Source organism: Peromyscus californicus, unplaced genomic scaffold (assembly GCF_007827085.1).
Source record: "Peromyscus californicus insignis strain IS unplaced genomic scaffold, ASM782708v3 Scaffold_11__1_contigs__length_118956290, whole genome shotgun sequence".
Lineage (NCBI taxonomy): Eukaryota > Metazoa > Chordata > Mammalia > Rodentia > Cricetidae > Peromyscus > Peromyscus californicus.
The window spans coordinates 36238533-36260892 of record NW_026294402.1 but is presented as its reverse complement, the minus strand read 5'-3'; the positions used below and the strand labels follow the sequence as shown (position 1 = coordinate 36260892).

General features: G+C 48.5%; 1 protein-coding gene across 1 annotated transcript in view; it reads left to right on the top strand.

The window, feature by feature from the left end:
- The window catches only part of Sorl1 (sortilin related receptor 1), a 170253-nt gene that overhangs the window by 8261 nt on the left and 139632 nt on the right, over nucleotides 1–22360 (top strand). The window contains exons 2-3 of the mRNA XM_052757426.1: nucleotides 9152–9268; nucleotides 17609–17734. Of these exons, the coding sequence (XP_052613386.1) occupies nucleotides 9152–9268; nucleotides 17609–17734 (243 nt within the window). The remainder of the gene's footprint in view (nucleotides 1–9151; nucleotides 9269–17608; nucleotides 17735–22360) is intronic.

Below are 22360 nucleotides of genomic sequence, written 5' to 3'. Positions count from 1 at the left end.
TGGTGTGGAGAGCTTTCTCCTCAGACTGCTGACTGAAGGGTGGCCCGGGGAAGGTGGGTGGCTAGAGTAAATTTTTATGTGGAGTAAATGGCTAAGGGCCAATGAGGGCGATAGGATGCTAAGGGTACTGGTGTCTTTCATTTGTACGCTGAGGAACAGTGCCCTGATAATGCACACACTCTCTCAGGAGCCTTTGAACAAAAAAGCCACTTAGGAAAGAAACTGGCGCCAAGTCTCTGACTCTGGCCGCTGTTGGGGCCCAGACCCCATAGACCCTTGTCTGTTCACTGAGATGTTCACGGCAGCTCAGGCTTGACAATCCCGAGAACTGGGAAGGTCAAAGCTGACCTGCTGGGTCCAGGTCCTAGGATTTCAGAAGAAGAAGGGAACCTTGATTCTAGGGAGTGGGGACAGAGCAGAGCTGGGCAAACTATCTGGAACCCAAGGCTGTTTAAAGGAAGTTGAATATTGGAAACCTGTGCCCAATTAATTGAGTAACGTGACACCATACCTAAAATTTACCTCATCGGTGTGTATTTAGTTTCCTGGAAGTAGTTATAAACATATATCTTGCAGTTAACTGTGCATGGGGTTCGCTGAAGTTGGCAACGTGTGCTAGGGTGGAGGTGACCAAGCTTGAGAAGCATTAGGTGTGGCTGCGCAAATTTGGGGAGGGGGTGACCAGGCTATTAGAACAGCATTAGAGAGTCAGGCAAGCAGGAGAGAGTTGCTGCGAGGTCCTGTCACCAGGCCGAGTCTTTGTTCGTGCCCAGGCCAGCTCCTGTTACTGAGAACTTGGCCTTCCATGGCTTTCGGGTTTGAGATGCATGTGCCTTGTGGATGAATCATCTTGTCTGCAGTTCCTTTCCAGTGTGGAAAAGCAGCTGCTGGGGAGGCCTTAGGGTCTGTCTTCTGCCCTGGGATGAAAGGTTTACATGCTGTGCCTTTGGGGTGAGGACAGTGTTAGGGAGTAGTGTCATCTTAGTGGTAACATCTTGGGACCTAGACTTTGGGCTTCCCCCAGCTTTCTGAGCACTGTTGTGAAGCATGGAGGAGGCTGCCTGAAAGTGTCATTGGCCATCAGTTCAAGGGTCAGTGAAGTGTGTGGTGTCTTCCTACTTGACATGTGTCATGTCTTGCTCTTGGGTTTCTCTTCCAACCCTGGTGATGCCGATGTTAAGTGTTTACATGGAGCCATGCATGTGAAGAATGGCTGGTTTGGGCAGCAAGTCATTTGGACCTGAAAGTAAGTGAGGTTTACGGATGTTGAAGTTTATGAAACACATCCATGGTTTCTATCTTGTTTCTTGCAACAGTCCTGTGGACTTGGGGAGTGTTACTATTCATCTCCATTCCCGGATGAATATCTTGTAGCTCAGAAAGAGAAGCTGCTTCCCCCAGGTTAGACAGCCAGCAAATTGTGGAGGCAAGACCCACAGCAAGCCTCTGACTTGGTTTGAATTTATGGGACACCGTTGTCTCTTGTACATAGGGGGGTCTTCTTGGGTAGAGATCCACAGCTTGCTTCCTCCCTCTTTCCCCCTCCTTCCCTCCATCTCTCCCTCCCTCCCTCCCTCCCTTCCTTTTTTCCTTTCTTTCTGTGAAATCCTTCTGCCTCCTTCCCCTAGAACCCATAATTCTCATATATAAGCCTCCCTTCTCCTAGGCTTTTCTGGCTACCCTGCTGTTTTAATTTTTCAGACACGGTGGATTTGGGGGCTCTTCAATCCCTGGCTCTTATTCTTCCCTAGGTCTCCGTGTCTCTCTCCTGTCCGAGCCCTCCATCCCTAATTGCTCCTGTGCTGTCTCTGTGTTATTAGTTCTTCCAGGAGGTACCATTCTCCTCTCCACGTGAGGTCAGGGCCCGTGTGACAACTGAGGTTTAAGCACCCATTAAATTTGTTACATGGTGCTTCTTTCCTCGACTAATTTAAGAGAAGCGAGGCAAGACCAACAGGTCCAGCGCTTTCCCCCGCACCTAGCGAAGCATCTGGTTTACAGTAAATGCTCAATAAACATTTATTGAATGAGCAAAGCAAGCAGCTGTTTATAGCAAAGCTGCAGAGTCAAACAGGAGAATTGGGGAAAGTGGGTGCTATGGAAGTCCCCCCCCCCCCCCCCCCCCCCCCCCCCCCCCGCTCCACCAGAGCAGTAGAAGTGCCTTTAGGGGAAGTGGAAGCATCAGGATTGAGAGTTCAAGGTCAGCCTGAGCTTCATGGTAGGTTCCAGGGCAGCCTGGGTTGCACCCCTAGACTCTTGTCTCTAAAGGAGTGAATGAACGGCTTTGGGTTTTATAGGGAAAGCCTCACAGAGGGCAGGAGAGCATTAGCTTCCGCTGTATAATGCTGGGGACGCTTACTGTGTTTGTCTGCCTGGCACTGGGGATCATGTCACGTCCAAAGGCAGTGTGGAATGTCCCCGTAAGTCTCTCAGAGCAGAGCCTCTCCAGTCAGCAGTTGTTAGATGTTCTCTGAGCTTCCTTCTGGCTTTGATGTTTCCATTTTTTTTTTCCTTACACACTATTAAAGAAAGGGACAGATTTTTTTCCCAGGCTCCTTTTACTCTGGAGCCCTCCTGGAACAAGACATGCCATTGTCAGGTGACAGGGTGTGCCTGGAGGGTGTGGCATTTGGCAGTGAATGACAGGTAGGGCTGATGCTGCAAGCCAGTGAGAATGTGGCTATTATCTTTCTGGCATGGGAGGAAGAAAAGCTATCCTTTCTTCCCGCCTTCCCTGCCTCCCTCCCTCCATCGCTCTGTCCCATCCATCTATGGCAACCTCATGGCTCTTGTGAGGATGGTTGTGAAATGCCAGCTTTCAGTTCAAGGTCATTATTTGTTTCCTCATCTGCAAAATGGGCAGCATGAATTTGTCCGCTGAGTGCTTGGCAGGTTCTCCTAGTACAGCTGCATCTTGAGGCAGCTCCAAGGTCAAGGGAGTGTGCTGAACCCATGACCAGGCTGTCTTCGGGGAGCACTCCTAAACTGGATTTCAGTTCTCCTGAGGTAGGGCGTCCAGGGAGGGTAATGAGCTTTCTAAATATAGTGGGAACCTGGTCTGGAAAGGGGACACTGGGACCTGATTTGCATACCTCACATTTAGGTCATCTGGTTGGAAAAGCTTGTTGTTGGACATGGGCTGTCCATCTTTGGTTTCCAAGCCCCCCCACCCCCCCCCACCCCTGGTATCAGGTACTTGGTGGGGGGAATTTTAGCTGCTGACTCTATCCTCAGAGTTGAAGGATAAGGTATTTGTTTTATACGTCACTGTTGAATTTTTAAAAATGCTTCTCTGTATTTCACGGTCAGCGAGGCAGAGAACCAAACCGGGGCGCCTTGCTTGTAACACCTCGCAATGCGTTCTAGAAAGAAGCTGTGAAGGAGGCATGAGGATGTCAAGCTGGGGTGTCTAGGACATCTTGAGCTTTGTGTTTGGCCAGTGTGAAGGAGGTGATCATGGCAGCAGAAATGAGTGGAGAGAGGTGTGGGGCCATTCCATGAAGGGGCCCCCACCCTCCCGCGTAAGCATCAAAGACCATACAGAATTTAGTGGTTCTCCTGGGAATTCCTCATCCTCTCTTCAGACCTGAAACCCCAATTTCTCCCAGAAGCCCTTGGTATGCGCTCAGGTAAGACATGATTAAAGAGCCCACAGGGTGCCTGGCAGCTAAGGACCTCAGTGTGTGCTTCATGGGGGCGTGCATCACTCCCTTCATGTAACAGGCCCTCTGCTTCCTCCCTTCTCTTTATAACGACTCCGAGCCTGAGGAGTGGATGGCAGCAGATTCTCCCCCTACTCTGAATAGTAAGTGAATAATACGAAGCGAGCCATTGCGTACCTCTGTGGATCACTAGGGCATGCTGGGGGACCAAGGGACAGCCAGAGGGGTGGTGATGTTTAGTAAAGACTTTGAGCTCCGTCAAGGTGTGGGTGGTGAGGAGTGCTGGGAGGCTGCTGTAGACCACAGTCCTGAGCCTGGGACGGTTGTGCCAGCCGGGGACAGCAAGGTGGATGAGGGTACTGTGACTCTGCAGATGCTCTTGCGCGGCTTTGAAGCATTGCTCTGGCCCGAGACCCGGACTCTAGCCTGCCTCCTTGATGCCTCATTCTAGCTGCATATTTTGGTAGCACAAGGGTTCACAGTGAGCTGAAAGGAAGTAAGTACTGCTTAGGAGTAGGAGCTCCCAGGTCTTGGATCTGCACTTGAGACTGGAGTGTTCTACACAGGTCACAGAAATGCTTTCAAAAATGAGGTGGAATTTACATAACAACCACTGACAATGTAGTGGCCTTTGGTACATTCCATGCATTGTGTATCCACTGCCTCTGCTCAGGTCCATAACCGCAGTAAGTCCCAAGGAAAATCAGTTACTCCCTTCTCTCAGTCTTCCTCGGCCTCCTGGCAGCCACCCATCTGCTTTCTGTCTTTGGGACTTCACCTGCCTAGGATATTTGATCTGACTTGAGTCGTGCAGTATGTGACCTTTGTGTCTGGCATTGTTTTTAAGATTCATCTTTATTAAAGCCTCGAGTTAGCGTCACACGAAGTCTTCATTAACAACTATGCCAAATCCCCAAAGACAGCTCTCCCCCCATGTCCCCATCAAAGACTGTGTGATCTCTCCTCAACCCTCTAAAAGCAGTGTTTTCTTGGCCTCTCACTATCTGGAAGAAAGAGAATAGACCAGATTCATCATCTCCTAAATGAGCTAGCTATATGAAACTCTTAGGAGGTTTTCCAAATGCTCATTCATGGGTTACCTCCCGAGGGCTTCTGAATAAGTATTTATGGGATGGGGCAGCTGCTTCTGATCTTAGGCCAGTGGATCTTTAGGTCTCTATTTTTCAACCAGGTGAGTTCTGGGGTCCTGATCCTGGGCCAGGTGGCCTCTGGTGTTTTTATCACGGACCAGGTGACCTCTGGGGTTTGATCCTACAGCGAGTGACCTCTGGAGGTCTGGTTCTGGATGGGTGACCTCCAGGACTCTCGTCTTGGACCGGGTGGGCTCTGGGGCTCTCTTAACTCCTTGCCTGTGAGCCTAACGGAGGTCTGACAGGCCTACCTGATTTAGTTTGTCATTGAAGATGCGGTTTTTGTTCAGAGATCCCTGTGGCATGCAATTTTTCGCCCCTGCCTTCTGAGCAGAGGCATTGGGGGGGGGGCCCTCCCCGCTGCCTTTACGGCCCCAATTAATTGTGTCTCATTTATCAGGCTCCAGCTATGGCCTGTGAGCCAGAGACAAGAGAAGGAAGGTTGTTCACACCCTGGGGTTATGGTTATGACTGACTACATATCAAGGTTATGTTCCTGGAAAGGTCACACTCCCACCTCCTCCCACCCCCTGGCAGGCCAATGTCTCTCCGATCAGTGTGTGGAACTAAGTGGGAGAGACTGGTGGAACCAATCTGCCTGCCGGCCTGCAGCTGCCCTGGAGGGCTGCTGTTAGGGAGAGCTGGTTATAGAGGAGGGCAAAAGACCCAGAGAGAAACTGCCACTAAGGGGATCCAGCCATGGCAATCTGTAGGTTCTTGATGTTGGGGGCTGTTGGTTTCTTGGTCACAGTCCATGGAGGATGGCAAGATAGTCCTTTGGGGACTGCTTCCTGCTTTTCCCTGTGGGGCTGGCATGGAGAGGAGGAAAATAGACCGTGTGTCTTGACCTTAATAAAATTTATGGCTTGCTTACCTCGCTCTCCTGGCTTCCTTGTCCTTGGGGTGCATTGATTCCTGCTACTGATTCTGGTCCTAGGCTTTGGGGGGATGGGCACCTGGGCTGCCTTGAAGATTAGTGGTGACTCACCGGGGAGTTATTCTCATGACTGGGTATGCTTGCTGTCTCTGCCAAGGCAAGGAGCGGAACTGTTTGTGTGAGTGCCTGGTGACCCTTGGACAAGCCCTTGCTTGCCAGAGAGCTTTCTCCTTCCCTCCGCTGGGCTGCCCTTTTCCAGTCTGCTCTCAGACATAAAGGGGACATCAGATAGAAAAGGCAAAAAAAAAAAGAAGTGTACCACCAGGCTTGCCCTCCAGAGGCTTTCTTTATAAGAACACCCTGGAATATTTTGATGCCTCCCTTTTGTGTCCATTTCATCCCCCATCCCTTAGGATCAGTTAACAAAACCTACGCCCTCTGCTACAAAGACCTCAGCGAGTGTTGTCAGACCTCTTCTCCACTCTGATCCCGTCCCACTTTGTAGCCTGTTCAAAGTGTCCTCTGATCATTAACCTGCCAGAGGGTTGGCTTTGAGGATGGCCGGGTTGAATATGGGAGGGTCTTTTCATCTCAGACCCCATGTGAACTTCAGGTGATGCTCCTGAGTTCCTAACCCCCTTCCCTAGTGTCCTTCACATAGTTCTCTCTTTGTTCCCCTCTGGTTCCTAGGGTGCAGATGGCTTTGTAGGGGAGAAGATTTCAGCCTGAGCGCCTGAGGTACCTGTGGGTGCCTGTGCTGGTGGGGTGTCGTCGTGTGTCGTCGTTCCCCCCCCCCCCCCCCCCCCCCCCCCGCGATCCATTAGTATTTCCAGTATTTCCAGTTTCTTCTTGGAAGCCTAGCTTGGAAGGGAGAAACGGAAGAGGAAGTTAGACGAAGGTTTGAGCTGCTGGGGAGAGTCCCTTAGCAGCTTTTTGAGTTAAATAATTTATTTCTAGTTTTTGATTTGCACGTTTCTGTTGATGCTTGCCTGGACTTATCTTCTGGGAGTGAGAAGTGGAGTTTTGGAATGACATATTTTTCTAAAAAAATATCAAGGGTCCTTTTTATTTGAAGTGGTCTCACTTCAAATTCTTTTTTTTTTAAACAGTTGGTTCTTGGATCAAATTAGATGCAGGTGCTTAAAACCCAAAGCAGGGCCGTTACCGATTAGCTCTTCTGTGGAGCTGGCTGCCAAGTTTGAGGCCCAGGTGTTTCTCTTCTCCCTTGTGACATCCGAGAGCACCCCCAAGGAGTGGGTGGGGCACATCAGGGTGGAGCAGGAAGGGAAAGGAAGAGGGAGGGGCTGTGGAGGGGGTGGGTTCGCTCAACTTGGAACTCTTTATTAGTCTAAGAGTTGGTGTTGGCCAGATAGGGTGAGCTCTTCAGGCTCAGAGGCAGGTGCTCAGTCCCTTGAGCCGGGCCTGAGATGGGTTCTAGGGTGATCTTCAGATGGCTGGCCGACCAGGCTTGTTCCAGACACTATTCAGCCGGCAGGGTGGGACGGCTTTGGGTTTGGGGAGGCCTCATCCTGCTTCTCAGTGAGGCGCCTGGAGCTTGTTGGTGTGCCCAGAGGTCGAGCAACTTGTAGCGCTCCAGTGCTCTGAAAAGTCAGTCTTGGAGCTGGTGCCTGTCCCTGCATGGTGAACGAAGCTGAGTAACATAGGCGTTCAGAGTGCTCCAGCCAGAGGCAGAGAAGGAAAAGGGAAAACCAAAGCCACACAGCTAGTTTTTCTGTGAGGCAAAAGTGACCTGAAAGAAAGACTCCTTTACTCAGGAGTTTATATCCTTCCTCAGCTTTAACAAACAAAACCAGAAAGCTTAGTGTCAATCTCGCTCTCACTTCTGAGAAGTTCAAAGTGAGTGTTCCTTATCAGCCTTAGGTCTGCCTATCAGGAACCGAGGCTCTTCCTATCAGGTTACTCTGTTTGCCTGTAGGGCATTGGGATCTGAGTTGCCACCCGTGGATAGGGAAGGAAAACAGGCCTGTGTGGTCTGGGGCTGGAGTGGTCCTTAGGATGTCTTTCAGAGCCTCTGCCTGGAGTTGGTTGCAGGGATATGCCCTGCTGTCTCAGTCAGGACAGGAGTCGATGGTGTCTTCAGGAAGCAGACAGAGAGAGAAGCTGGTCAAGCTGTGACCTGGTGGCTCATCTATGTCCTCACCAGACAACATAGAAATGGCCACCAGACCTCGGCTGGCCTATTTATTCTGGTTTTATTTTGCTGGTTTGCGAAACTGAAAGGCTGGGGGCGACTCCTGCAGTAATCTAAGGGCTACTTCCTTTAGAACCGAGAAGCGTTTCCTTATGTGAGACACTTAAAAAATAAACTTGAAGGTCAGGTGACACACTCAGCTGCCTCAGCACTGAGGCTGGGGCAGGCGGAACATGAGCACTAAGGCTCCTGAATGAGACCTGTCTCAAAAGACCCCACAGGGCAACCAAAAGTAGAGAAATTGCGGAAGGAAGCCGTCCTCTCGTCTTTCATTCTTACCTGAAGTTGAGTCACGATGTCCCCTCCCCGACACACTGGTTTAGAAAGAAGTTCAAAAAGTATGTCGCCTTTTGGCCTGTGGGTTTAAAAACATACTTTTAAAATAGTTTTTAAATAATTTTAACATACTGGTCTATGTTCCTGAGGCGCAGTCTGATGATGCTTCAGTGTGTGCGTGTGTCCTGGTCAGATAGCGGCACATCCCGGTAATGGTCAGGGAACTGGGCGGTCCATCATCACCCTAGAGTATTTAAAATCTTCTCTGTTTTGAATACAACGAACTGTTGTTGTCGACCATCGTTATTCTACTGTGCTATAGAACATTAGAAGTTGTTCCTTCTGATTGGTGAGGTGGTTCAGTGGGTAAAGGTACTTGTGGCCAAGACACACAACCTAAGTTCAATTCCCGGAACCCACATGGTGAGGGGAGAGGCCTGACTCCAGAAAGCTGTCTGTTCTCTGACCTCCACACACGCTCTGTAGCACACACTCTTGAGCACACACACACACACACACACACACACACAATGTAAATATGAAAAAAGCTATTCCTTCCATCCATTCCCTGTCCCCCATTAGCTATCCCCTTTCCATCCCACTATTCCTAGCCGATGGTGAATTTTTTTTTTTTGAATGAACGGGAAGTTTCAGGGTTTGGTTTACAGTCTCACAAGTACACATCACACATAGGGAATGATGTCACCAGGGATGAAATGAAGCGAAGGAGTCGCTTGTGCAGTCATATCTCAGGGAGATACATCCACAGTGTAACTGGATGTGGGGAGGGTTGGTGTTTCTTCTTGGGGAAGGTGCTAATGGGCGAGTTTGTAGAGCAGTGAGAGGAGGCTGTCCTGACTCCCTACTCCATATCTCAGCCTCTGAGTGACAGAGGTGGGCGAGGAGTCTTGGTTTGGAATGTGTGTGGCTGTCCCTTCACCATGGGTCTTGATTTCCTTTTGCTCTCTTTTAGGTCAGTCTGAATGATTCCCACAATCAGATGGTGGTACATTGGGCCGGGGAGAAGAGCAACGTGATTGTGGCATTAGCCCGAGACAGCCTGGCGCTGGCGAGGCCCAAGAGCAGTGATGTAAGTATCTCCGTGGTGCTGGGCCCTCCTGGGTGCCATTGACATACTCTTCTGATCCTCCAGGTTGTCATGTCAGAGAAAAAAAAAAAGCGGGTAATTAGAGAATGGGTGGTCTGAGCTCTATGACGGTGAAGAGATAAGGAAAATACTGCATGTGACCCTTGCACACAACACAGGGTGGAGCCGTCCAAACAGATGTGTACAGGGTGGGATGGCTGTTGTGACGTCACAGGTGGTCTGCATTGATAGCTCCAAAACTCACAGGTAGTCTGCACTGATAGCTCCACAAAGCGCCAAAGAGCACTCCAGGGCAGAGCAACTTGGAGCTGGTCCAGATCCAGTTAAACTGGTCTGTCTTTTTCATTTGCCAACAAAGCTGATGAGCTGTTGACAGATTCAGTCTCTTTCTCCTTTACTTACCATATATTATCCCTTTATCAGTATGTATATTTATGCTCTACCTATATGTCTTCTATATATCTGTGTATCTATTAATCATCTATCTTGTATCATCTATCTTCTCTTTATCATCCTATCTCTCTCTCTTTCTATCTATCTATCTATCTCCTATGTCTCTATATCTATGTATCTGTTTTGTGTGTGTGTGTGTGTGTGTGTTGTTGCTGTTACAGGGTCCTACTCTCCAGGGTCCACATTCCATAGTTTCTGTGGCTGTCTCTTGGCTGGCTTTGAACTCAGCAGTCCTAAAGCCCCAGTCCCTTCAGTGCTAGGATTATGAGCATGAGCTACCATGGCCAGCTGACACAAATTCTCTTATACTCTTAATTTCCACTGTTTCTGCTGCTGATGTTGTTTTGGTTAGATGCTTTGAAGAACTGAAAGAACCCCAGATCCAGGATGAGAGGGAAGCCACCCCCAAGGTTAGTTTGTTTGTTTTCGAGACAGGTTCTCACAATGTAGCTCTGGCTAGTCTGGAGCTTCCCCTGTTGACCAGGCTGGCTTTGAACTCACAGAGATCCACCTTAAACCCACAGAGCTCCGCCTGCCCCTGCCTCCCGAGCCTTGGTATTAAAGGCATACACTCTTATGTTGAGCACTTCCAAGTTCTTTATAAGGAAAAGAATGTCTTTTCCATTTTTCTTAAGTCTGTGGCCTTGGGCAGTAGGCCATTTCTGCACCTTTAAAAGAAACAAAGGCTCAAGGAAGACCATCTGTCTCCGACTGATGCTTGGTCAGTGGTGGAGAGGCACTAGGAAGCAGCAGAAATACTTCTCAGGGCTGTGGTGAACAGGTCCTTGTTCCTGGAGGCCATGCAGGATACTGGTCCAGTACAGCCACATCTCCTGACTTCAGCAGAAGGTCATAAGTCTTTCATTTTATGCTGTGATGCTGGGGATGGAACCCTGGGCTTGGCACATGCTAGGCAACCTCTCTACCATTGAGGCTTTACCACTCAGCTCAGAGGTCTCTTTGTGTAAAGTTGCTAAGTCTTACCAGTTAGCAGCTAAAGTATAGTTCTTACAAATACCATGTAGGCCAAATAAAAATCTAAGACTAGGGTCAGAGCTGGTCCTTGGCTTCAAAAGTCTGTAGTCCAGGTATCTCTTTGTGGGTAAAGCAACAGCCTTGGAGTGGGTATCTACCTTCTTCATAAGGGTGAGGCTGTGGCTAGAACATGCTGTGTTCCACTCCCCACTTCCCCTGTATTCTGGTCAGAAGATCCCTATACACGTTTTTTAAAGGTACACTTATGATTCATGGATGTATATTTGGTCCCCCTGTCTATGTATGTACTGCCTGGGTTGGATGTATTCAGAGGGAGTTTTGGGATGTTTTCTAGAGAAGTTGAATAGGGCAACCATAGTCAGGGAGGCTTGAAGAAAGACTGGCCATCATCTGCAGAGCTCTGCCTAGGGAGCATTCTGAGCCATGGAGCATGAGATAATGCAGATAATGGCTAGTCTCGGTGTTTTGCTTTTGAACAAGGCTGGACTTGTTTGGGGCAACAACTTAGGCTGATTTATAAATAAATATATTCAAGGTTTGCAAGCAATAGCTGTGGTCACACATGGGTGGCTGTGTATGAATGCCTGCTGGCCTTGGGATGCTCTGTAGTTACCCGTGTACGTATTTAGTTTAGTACTCGTTACTAGGAGTCCCTTTTAGACACAGAAGCCAGCTCTATGCTATTCTGTGTTGAGAAATCTCTAGGATATTTATGCATAAAAATAATCCCTTTTCCAGGAAATATTTGTCATTGCAAAATAGGTAAACATATTTAAGCAATGTTTTGTATTTTTGAAGGACATGTAAAAGGGCTTAGGGGCACAAATGAATTCACAACAGGTCACTTAACATGTCAGTGATGGAGTGGGGATGTGTAATGAAAATGTAGGCCCAATTATGACTTAAAATTACCAGAAGGACCCATTTTTCTGGGTTAAGCACTAAAAGTTCAAATCTCAGACCCCCTCAGTCTTGTGTGAACCAGGAGCGTTGACCACCCACGTATTACTGGCCTATCCAACTCAGCTCTCACTTTGTAGAAATGTTGGACTATGTGTTTTGAAGAGCTTGTTGGCCATTTGAAGTCATTATTCTGGAATGACGTATGTATGAGAGAAGACTAAATGGAAAGGAAACTTCATGTCCAGAGTTAATAAATAGAGATGGCAGAATTTTCCTCCATTCGTGTACAAAGCGCATTAAAGAATTGGCAGCCGAAACTGAGATGTTCGGATGTGAAAAGTTAGTGCAAAAATAAACTGTGACTCAGAGGCAGAGTCAGTGTCTCTGGTGAGGGAACAATCCAAATGTTCCTTAAAGAGGAGTGGAAACGTGGTTCAGAAAGCCCCCGTTTGAAGGGAAAGAGCTTGCATACAGGTAAGGGCCTGTGTGAAGGGCAGAGAATGGCTGAGGTCATGAGTCTTCTATATGTAAACAAGGCTGGGCCTGGACACTGAGATCCCAGATGGCTTGCTCTCAAGCCAAACCAAACCAAACCACCTGTCATCAGTAATCAGCAGCTGAAGATCATCCCCTGCAAAGGCCATCTATTCCTGCAATGAGTTGATGAACCGCACCAGAGGATGTGGTTTATCTTGACTCGTCCTGGATCTTTATTTCTGCTTTCTGGTGCTGCCTTTTAGAAAGTACTCATGTGCCACCTAGTACGGTGACATAGACTTGTGATACTAGCACTCAAGAGGCTGAGGCAGGGAGATTGTGAGTTCAAGCCTAGTGGGGGCTACAGAGTGAGTTCTGGTCTCAAAGTTACCTCCACCCCCAAAAGCCCCAGACAGTCAATCAACTACCAGCAGGAATAATGAAGTATTCGGGTGCAACATAATTAACCAAAAATGCTACCGAGGGACAATATCTACCAGAGGATCAGAATCAACCAAGATGCCATGAGTAATAAGACTCATTCCTCTTGTCCCTAGACTAGTGTGATATTGTGATTGGTTCTCTTCTGGACCAATGAGGTGGCAGAACTCCTCAGAGAGCCTCTGACATCCCAATGCTTGGGTTGGAAGCCTGGCTCTGCCCCTTTATAAATAATCTGACTTTGAGCTAAATAATTTATATTATCTTAGTCATTTTTTTTTGGTTACTATAACAAAGTACATGTGGAAATTAGCTTGTAAGGAGAAAAAATGATTTTGACTCACAGCTTTAGAGGTTCTAGTTCATGATTATTGATCCCAACTGATTCAATTCTCTGATTGGGGTACAGTGTGCAGCTGAGTTAGGTGTAGTGCAGTGGTTAATAAAACAGTTGCCTGGGCGTACAAGGTCCTGGGTTTGATTCTCAGTACTGCAAAGCAAACACCCCCCCACCCCCATTCCCAAACTTTGCTATCTGTGCTGGTTAGATTTTTCGGGAACTTGACATAAGCTAGAGTCATTTGCAAAGAGGGAACCTCAATTGAGAAAATGCTCCCGTCAGATTGGCCTGAAGGTTCATCTGTGGGTGCACTTTCTTGGTTAACAATTGATGTGGGAGGGTCCAGAACACTGTAGGTGGTACCACCCCTGGGCTGGTGGTCCTAGGTTGTATGAAAGGCAGGCTGAGGGAACCATGGGGAACAAGCCAGGAAGCAGTGTTCCTCCACGGCCTCTGCTTCGGTCTCTGCCTCCAGGTTCTTGCCTTGAGTTCCTGCTTTGAAACCCTAACCCTAATTCTTGGTCCCTAAGTTGCTTTTGGTCAGTGTTTTTCTCACGGCGACAGAAAGCAAAGGAGGATGGTGCCCAAAGTATGGTATGTAGGTCATCCACACGAGTGTTTTCTGGGAGCTGCTTAGAAATTCAGAGCATCAGGTACCACCCCAGATTCTTTTTTTAATTTTTAAAATTTATTTTTTATTTTTTCATTTCTTTTGCTTTTTTTTTTTTTTTTTTCCTTTGGGGGCATGTTCTCACATTGTGGTCCAGGCTGGCCTGGGACTTTCTATGCAGCCCAGGTTGATCTTGAACATTTTCCTTCTTCTTGCCTCTGCCTCCCTAGTCCTGGGATTATAGTGTGAGCTACCATGCCAGGTTTAGACTTCACTGCGTTTGGCCAGTGTCTTGCATGGGCATTTGTTAAGCCGGCTAAGATTATAGGAATACTGTAAAAGGCTTGAGACAGTGCCAGGGGAGGGCATGCCTTCTGACATTTCCGTGTTTTCTCCTCCTACCCTCCATCATTATTACATAATTTTGAACTACATGGAACTTCACTTCAAAGGACCATCCTTAGGGTAAGGAAATGATCTAATTGGGACCCTGGGGCAGTTTAGTAACCCTCCCACATTAGATTTTTTTTACTGTTGTTCTTTAAGGAATAGTGTCATATTGAGGTCAGAGAGGACTAATTAGTGGAGAAACCGATGTCTGGAAGAAAACAAGCTGTGCAGGCAGCAGACGTGGAGCTCAGAGTGTCTGCTCCAGTTTACCTGGGGATGACAGTGGGCAGTGAGTCAGCAGCAGCATGCTGCTGAGAGCAACAGTCAGCCCCAAATAGAATTTGTAATTGGGGTGCAGTACAGAGACTGCAAAGCCAACAACCCTCCTTAGAATTAGCTGAACCCTCAGAGGCTTTTGGTGTGCCGTCCGTGTGGAGGGATAACTGTGCCCCAGCCCTGAGCGGAGTCTGTGCCTGCCAAAGAGAAGTAAGAAACTGCAAGGACAGGATAAAAATAGCTTGTTGGAACTGTTCAACCTGGACAAGGCAAGGCAGGTCGATGAGCGATCCGTGAGATCCATGATAGGCTTCAGGCATAGGATGGGTCCTTGTCAACTCCCTCTTAACCTCTATTAAGTCTAAGACCCATGAGACAGTTGGGCTTGTGTGCAGGTGTCATGAGGAAGAGGTTTTATTGCCACCTGCGCCGTGGCTGCCCTGCGGCTGAGACTCTCAGGAAGTCTGTGTATTCTGCCTGCCTAGGACTTTTCTCCCCGCTGGCTAGAACTCATGGAGAAGTGAACCGTCTCCGTGAGGTTTTCACGACTTGCAGAGTGAAAAGACAAGCAGGCTTGGAATCTCAAGAGACTGGCAAGGCCTGAGCACTTACTACCAATGTGACCCTGGACTAGTCATTTCCTGCTGTGAAGCTTAGCTTTTATTACCGCAAAAGGAAACAGTTACAGCAGATCCTCTGTGTCTGCAAGCACTACATCCATGATCCTACCAACTGTGAACTGAAAATGTGAGGGCAGAAGGTTGTATTCATTCTGAACATGAACAGACATTTTTTTTCCCCTCCATTGTCATTGCTAAAACAATGCAGTACAAACAAGTATGCATCCACATATTATAAGATATGTTGTCTTAATTATTATAAGCAGTTTAGAGATAGTTTAGAGCATATGGGAGAATGCATGTAGGTTCTATGCTATTTTTTTCTCAGAGACTTGAGTGTCCCTGGATTTTAGTATCCATGGGGACTCTGGAACCAATCCAGTGTAGCTACTGAGAACTGTCTTCTCCATGGCTCACCAATGAATTCAGTTCACTCTCTTTGTTCCTTGATTCGGCTCATTCATTTACTCGCTCTTTGGTTTATAATCCTATTTATTCATTACAGATGTCTTTGTTGACTAACTGGCATGCTCTAGGTACCCTGAAGCTGAGATTTCCTTACCAGATTTATAAGGAGGAAGAGGACCAGTGTGTAGGAGGTAATATTACATACCGAAAAACCCCACTTTGATGTAAGCGTGGGGTCCCATTTGTGCCTCTCACAGTGGATTTTCACATCACAGGATTTGGGAGTTGGAAGGGGCCTTGCTTAGGTTCCTTTTTAAGAAGCCATTAGTTTGTACTGTATGACTCCTGAACTTTCCTGGGAAACCCGTGTCTATTCTTGGCAAACAGAATGCAAGAGGTTCTCCTTGGTCTTTTACCCAGGATAACTATCAACCTGCTAGCTGGTCACAACCGCCTCTGTGGCAGCACCTTCCTGTGAATAGTTTTTTTCTGAGATGACCCAGTTAGAGGCAGAGACACCGTGCCTCCCTTAACCTTGATGTATGAAATGGTAGTGGCCCCTCACTCTCTGTTCCCTGTGTACAGCCTCCTGTTCTTTACATTTTGTTCATGGCCTCATTAACAAGCAAGCATTCACACATTTACAGGCCCATCCTTGTCTGATGACCATGTCTTTTGTTAGTCTCTGGGGCCCAGTGCTCGACTTGGCTCCTGTTAAACCCTCAAGGCTTATTTGCAGTTGAACCAAATGGGTGGAGAGGGCAACTCAGAAGTTGAGATGGATTCAACTCTGGGTTGAGTCCAGCTAGTCTCTCCTTGGAAATTACCTGCTGTTTTTCTTCCATACTTTCCTCAATTATCTTTCCCATAAATAATTGGAAAAAAAATAACAGTGTGATACTCACCTATTAGGTTTGTTTTTCATCCTTTGATTATATTGATACTCCATATCTCTCAGGTAGTAAAGTCTAGATTGAAAATACCCTACAGTGTCCCTCTTACGACGTGAGATAATAGTAGTTTTGAGACTGCTAGCTTGAAGGCAGGCAGCCTGGGTCAGGGTCCTTCTCCCCAGGTTTCTTTTTGTATTTTTCATTTAGATTTATTTTATTATTTATTTATGTGTATGCGCATGCATGTGCAGGTACTTGTGGAGGCCAGAAGAGGGTGCTGGAGTTACAAGGGGTTGATTGTGAGCTCCCTGATGTGGATGCTGGGAACTGAACTTCCATTTCTCTGGAAGAGCAGCCAAGTGCTCTTGACCATTGTGCTCTCTTTAGCCCCTTCCCTTGATGACTTTCTAGGCGGTTACCTTGGCAAGTCCCTAATCTAATGAGCCCTATGGTCTTCTTTGTGAAATGACTTTGCAATGGCGCTCTCCAGGTAGGGTTGATGTGCAGGTGACCCAAGCTCATTCCCGTGTTGGGATTGGCATTATCTCTGTGCATGTAGATGAAAGTTATTTTTACATGGTGTCTCTGTGGTTACTCTACCACCAGGAGCTAGGAGGTGGTGGAGAAGCAAGTCCGCTGGCAGGGTCCAGGGTCTTGCTGCTGCTGCTATGGTCTCACATGCTGTAGAGTCACAAAACCCTAGAGTAGGAGTGGGCTTCTGGTACTGATTGTGGGCATATAAATATGTATGCGCATACACTTGTGCTAGGGGTTGAACTAGGACTAGTGTATACTAGACAAGCGCTGCACCAATGAGCCTCCCCCTCCCAGCCTGCTGGCATTTTAACCTCGGTGCACATTTTCTCACTCAGCACCTTCCCCTTTCCATCTCACCGGAGGCCTTTGATGGGTTTCTCTCTTCGGGTACAGAATGCCATATTCCTGGTGGAAGGATGAAGAATTCAGTTATCCTGATTACCTTTTGGGGGACATTTCAGCAGATGCAGAAAACAGATTTTCAGCCCTTTCCTTCTCAGAGTGCATTCTGTCCGCATCTGGACCAGACCACTCCAGCCAGCAGGAGGAGGATGTTTCAGTGCTGGCCAACTGCTCTTGGGACTTGCTCCTACCTCAGAAGTGAGCAGACTTTGTGCTCTAGGCGCAGGAATGGCTGGCTGCAGAGTTCTCATGCTTTCTACCTCCCCGGTCCGCCCCAACTTTGAGGACAGTCACAGAAGTCCTCTGCTTCCCCTTGGTGGGTCATGTGATGTGAATCAGAAGTTCATGATATCATGGACTCCTGGGGAAGCATGGTCTTTTGAGGATCAGGAGCGGGAAGCTGGGATGTGGGGGTCATGTGATGTGAATCAGAAGTTCATGATATCATGGACTCCTGGGGAAGCATGGTCTTTCAGGCTCAGGAGCGGGAAGCTGGGATGTGGAGGTGCAGTTAGAGGCCGTTCTGCTCAGCATCTCATTGACCCTTTTCTTCTCTTTCCCTTTCGTGTGTTCCAGGTGTACGTGTCTTATGACTACGGAAAATCATTCAGTAGGATTTCAGGGAAGCTGAACTTTGGCATGGGAAACAACAGTGAAGCAGTGATCTCCCAGTTCTACCACAGCCCTGCCGACAACAAGCGGGTAAGGAGAGCCTCTGGCTTCGGGACACTGCATTCTGGGAAGATGGCTGCACTGAAGGGGGCTGGGCCTTGGAGCCTTTTGCCCTCGCTGTAGCCCACATGGGTTGCCAGCTACTGTTCTCTGTCTGACCTGGGAGTCGGGGACAGAATGCTGTTCTCAAGGTGGATCTTTGTATAATCAGACCAAATACTGGTCAGGCAGGATTTCTGGACAAACAAGGTCAGGTTCAACCACGGAAAATCTGCCAGCCGATAAATTGCCTGACTCACTGGTGGCTGGAGCATTTCTCAGGTACATGGTGCTGATCCTGAGCCTCCAGGAGGGGCTGCTGACCTTTTGATTTTGCTGGCGTTATCAACGTCTTCCTGCCTTGGTGTGTGCATGTGCTCATGCGTGGGCATTCCTCTTTCCCTCTTTTCTGAACCTGCATGGATCTAGAAAAGAAACTCCAGGAAGCAGGGATGGCTGTGCCTCTGTTGTCCTCCCAGTTAGCTTCCTTGCTCCTCTGACCCCCGCCCCCAGAGAGTTGCATTTGGAGAGAGTGTTGACCTTACTCCTGGGCTGCAGGCAGGTGGAGCTGGCGGAGTCTGAAGGGAGCCTGGCAGCCTCATAGGCTTTCATGCTGTTTGGTGGCTCTTGGCTCTGGGGGTTAGATTGGACCCTGTGTCTCCAGGGGTGGAAACCTCATAGGTGGAAAACCCCCTCAGCAGTAAGATCTTCCTGAGGTGAGGGAAGCCGCAGCATTCTGCTTATTCAGAGAAGACTTACTGGGCCCAAACCGGGTCTTCCCAAGGTCTTGGTGTTGGTTTCTCAGGTTGCCTTGGGTCTCCCAGCTGAGGCTGCATTAAAAATATTAAGCAACCCACGTGGTTACCCTGACCAATGGGATGGTCTTTTTAGTTGCTGGACTTGTGGAGAAGGTGTCCTGTCATTCTCTACCTTCCCAAAGTCCCTCCCCTCCACGTCCCTTCCCCTCCTCCATGAGGGCATAGCCCCTAGTGCTTTAGGAGAAAGCACTTGGATGTTTCCAGGCAGTGGCTGTTTACCAGCTGGTACAGGCCATTAAAACCACCCAAAGACTGGTATAGTCGCTACTGGTACCTGCTGGTAAATAATCAGTCCTATCGGATGACCTATATATACACTTCCCAAGGGGAAAACAAGGAGAAATTGGAGGAACTGGACCCAGTCTCAACTCCCTCTGACCTTTATTTCTCCCCTCCTGCCAGTCAGATTGTCAGATTGGTCTTGAGGGCTCCCAGAGGTTCAGAGCAGCCCTTTTATTATGAGATTGTAAGAGGAGCTGGCTTGCTGGGGGGCTGGCTGCTTCTTCCAGCGAGTTCTCTGTGTTCCGTGCTCCTCAAGAGACAGACTACGTTTAGAATTGCTTGTGTTACCAGGGTGTGCTTACCCAATGATGCTTGTCACCACTAGATTCCCACCCCATCTCAGAGCTGACTCTGGCCGAAGTCTTGGCCTGGAAGCCTCCTTCACTGCCCTGGACGCTCCCCTTTTTCAGTCTTCCCCTTCCAGCTCAGGGCCCAGATGTAGGCAAGTTGTGCCTTCCTACCGTTTCCTGGTTATGTACAGCTGCATAGACCAAAAGGCTGAAGACAGGAAGGATGCTTTGGGCTCCTGTGAACACGGTTAGAGCAGGCCGGAGACCTGAGCTTTGCAGCATTTGGTCTACAGAAGGTGTAGAGCACCTGCCATGTTGGGGCAAGAAGGAAGGAGGGATACCCGAATGATCACAATAAAGAGATTTAGGCATTGCATGGAAGGGTGTGTTTATAGCTCAGGTGCATGGTGTACATCTTAGGTTTCTCGTGGTGAGCTGGCCATGCGTGCTCTGGAGTTGGCCAGGATATGGACTCAGGAAATGAAGCAGCTGCCTTTTTGAAGAACATAATGGCAGTCGGAGGTGAGGTACTCCCCCAGATGAAGCCGTCAACCTCCCCAGACATCTCTGAAAGGACGTGAGGACACTGATTGTGCTGGTGGCCCTGCTTACTTTTACCTTTGTTCTCTGGAAGGCAAATATTGCCCTACAAGACTCACCACTTCCTGAGAAAAGTCATGCAAGGCTGGGCGTCTTGCTGTCAAGAGTGCCGTGCTGGGCCCAGGCTCAACGCTGGGCCACTGAAGCGCCATTAGGCTTCACATCCTAATCTTAGAAGGAGTGAAGATGAATCCTGTCCTTCTCCAGGCTGAGAGGGGACCTAGAGAAATAGCAAACAGTTTGTTTCCCTTCTTTCCCTGCTTTGCCTTCTCTGCTTCTAACTCATCCATCATTCCTGGGCTCCTGCATCAAAGCTGGAGAAAGTCGGTGTGTAGATAATTCTGTACCTTACTGTCTCAGTTAGGGTTTCTATGGCTGTGATGAAACACCATGACCAAAGCTACTGGGGAGGAAAGGCTTTATTTCACTCACAGTTCCAGATCACAGCTCATCATCCAAAGCAGTGAGAGCAGCAACTCAGACAAGGCAGGAACGTGAAGGCAGGAGCCGATGCAGAGGCCATGGAGGAGCGCTGCGTACTGGCTTGCTTCCCATGGCTTGCTCAGCCTGCTTTCTTGTAGAACCCAGGACCACCAGCCCAGGGATAGCACCACCCATCATGGGCTGGGCCCTCTCCCATCAATCACTAATTATGCCCTACAGGCTTGCCTACATCTTACAGAGGGAGACATTTTCTCAGCTGAGGCTCCCTCCTCTCTGACGACTCCAGCTTGTGACAAGTTGACATAAACTAGCCAGTACCCTTACTTTATCTTGCCGGAAGTACCCCTGGAATATCAAGTGATCATAAACAGGCTGCTGAAGGGAGTCAGAGATGCTCCTGAGACCTCACTTTAGGAAGCAGCTAGTAGGTCAATCTGGTAGCCAATCCTTGGGGTTGGCCACCAGGTGCCACAACAGCCAGGCATTTAGAGACTGAAGAGCAAGGTAGTCATTCTGTTTTTTCCTACCTACGTGTGTGTGACGTGTGACCTATCATATGTATGAGGTGCTGGGTGATGAGTGAACCCTGTCTCTAAATGGAGCAGGGGGATTAAGTGTTATATGAGGCCCTTCTGAAGCACTGAGGTTTAGGGATGGGGTTCAAGGATGGACGTTCGCTGTCAGCAGGGGGAGCAGCGTTGGCAGGAGCCTGCAAACAGGAGGAAGGCCTGGGTAGGGCGAGACTCCAGGGAACTGGCTTATGGCATCTCTGCAGGACGGCTGCTCCGCATGGCCACCCTGACTGCCATTTGGAGGTGGAGGAGATTGACTTTGACCTTGAGGACTGTGGGGAGCCCCGAGAGAATCTTAGTTGGGGAGCAGTGAGCAGGAACATTTTTGGGAAACGTAGCTCCTTCCAATATAGAGGAGAAAGAACAGAGAAAAGCCTGGAAAATGAAACACTGTCAGGCCTCAATGGTGGGATTAGAGGGAGGAACCATGACACCTAGCTTTTTCTGTGGCTGCCGAGGATCTGAACTCAGTTCCCCACGCTTGCACAAGTCCTTTGCTGACCGAGGCGTCTCTCCAGTCTCGTCACTTAACTTCCCGAGGGTCAAGCTTCTAATTTGCAAACCTTTGTGGGACCAAACACATCCAAACTGAAGCAGGCAGTGTTCATTCTTAAAGGCAGGGGCCAAGGCTGTGTGGAAGAAATACAACAACATTAGTAGAGGACATAAGAATAATCTTCCAAGGCGCGCGCGCACGTGTGTGTGTGTGTGTGTGTGTGTGTGTGTGTGTGTGTGTGTGTGTGTGTGTGTGTGTGTAGATGAGGAATCTGTACAGAACCAAGGTCCGAGATTGTCATGGGAGGAGAGCATGGAGGCCTCAGAGGGATGTCGCAGAAGGTGAAGGAAAACAAATTTCCAGGGAGAGACTGAGAACCATCTGAGGAGAGGAGGCACACACGTGAGTTAAATCGCACCGTGCAATGCTTTCAGATCAGGAAGTGCTGCCTTTGCTTTGGAGAGCACTGAGGATTGATGGGCTGTTAAAAATTGTACTCTGCACCAGCTGGATATGACTCTGCTCCTGCGTCATCTGGAGCATTTAACTGCCGTGAGCTTCAGTGTCCTCGTTATTAAAAGGGGGTGTGACAGGATGGCCCAAAACACTGAGTCACTGTGAATGAGGAACAGCCTGAACAAGACACAGCCTGAGAAACTTCTAGCTCCCTGCTTAGTGTTCTTAAAATACAACCAAGCCAAGCCAACCAGACAAACACACCAACAAAAACATTCGGCCTTATCATAATCATGGCTAGCTGTATGGTGTTTAAGATTCACAACTGTGATCCCGTAGAAAGGCATGAAACAGATTTCTGGAGCAGTCCTTTCTAATTGAAAGCACCACCTTCCCGAGGAGCCAAGATGGGTTGAGAGCAGGAAGGCAGGCTGTTTCTAAGGAAGACATCCATGGCGAAAATTATGATGCTCTTGCTAGGATCATAATTGTTTTTATTGCATTGAGTTTGCTTAGAGTAGTTCTTGCTTTCAAAACATTTACTACCTTTTTCTTAGATTTAATTAGGTTTCTGCAGAGTGTGAGATCTACATTAGATGCTGGGGGAGGAAGTATGGGAGGAACAACACAGGAGAGTCGTGCGAAGGAGGAGAAGGAGG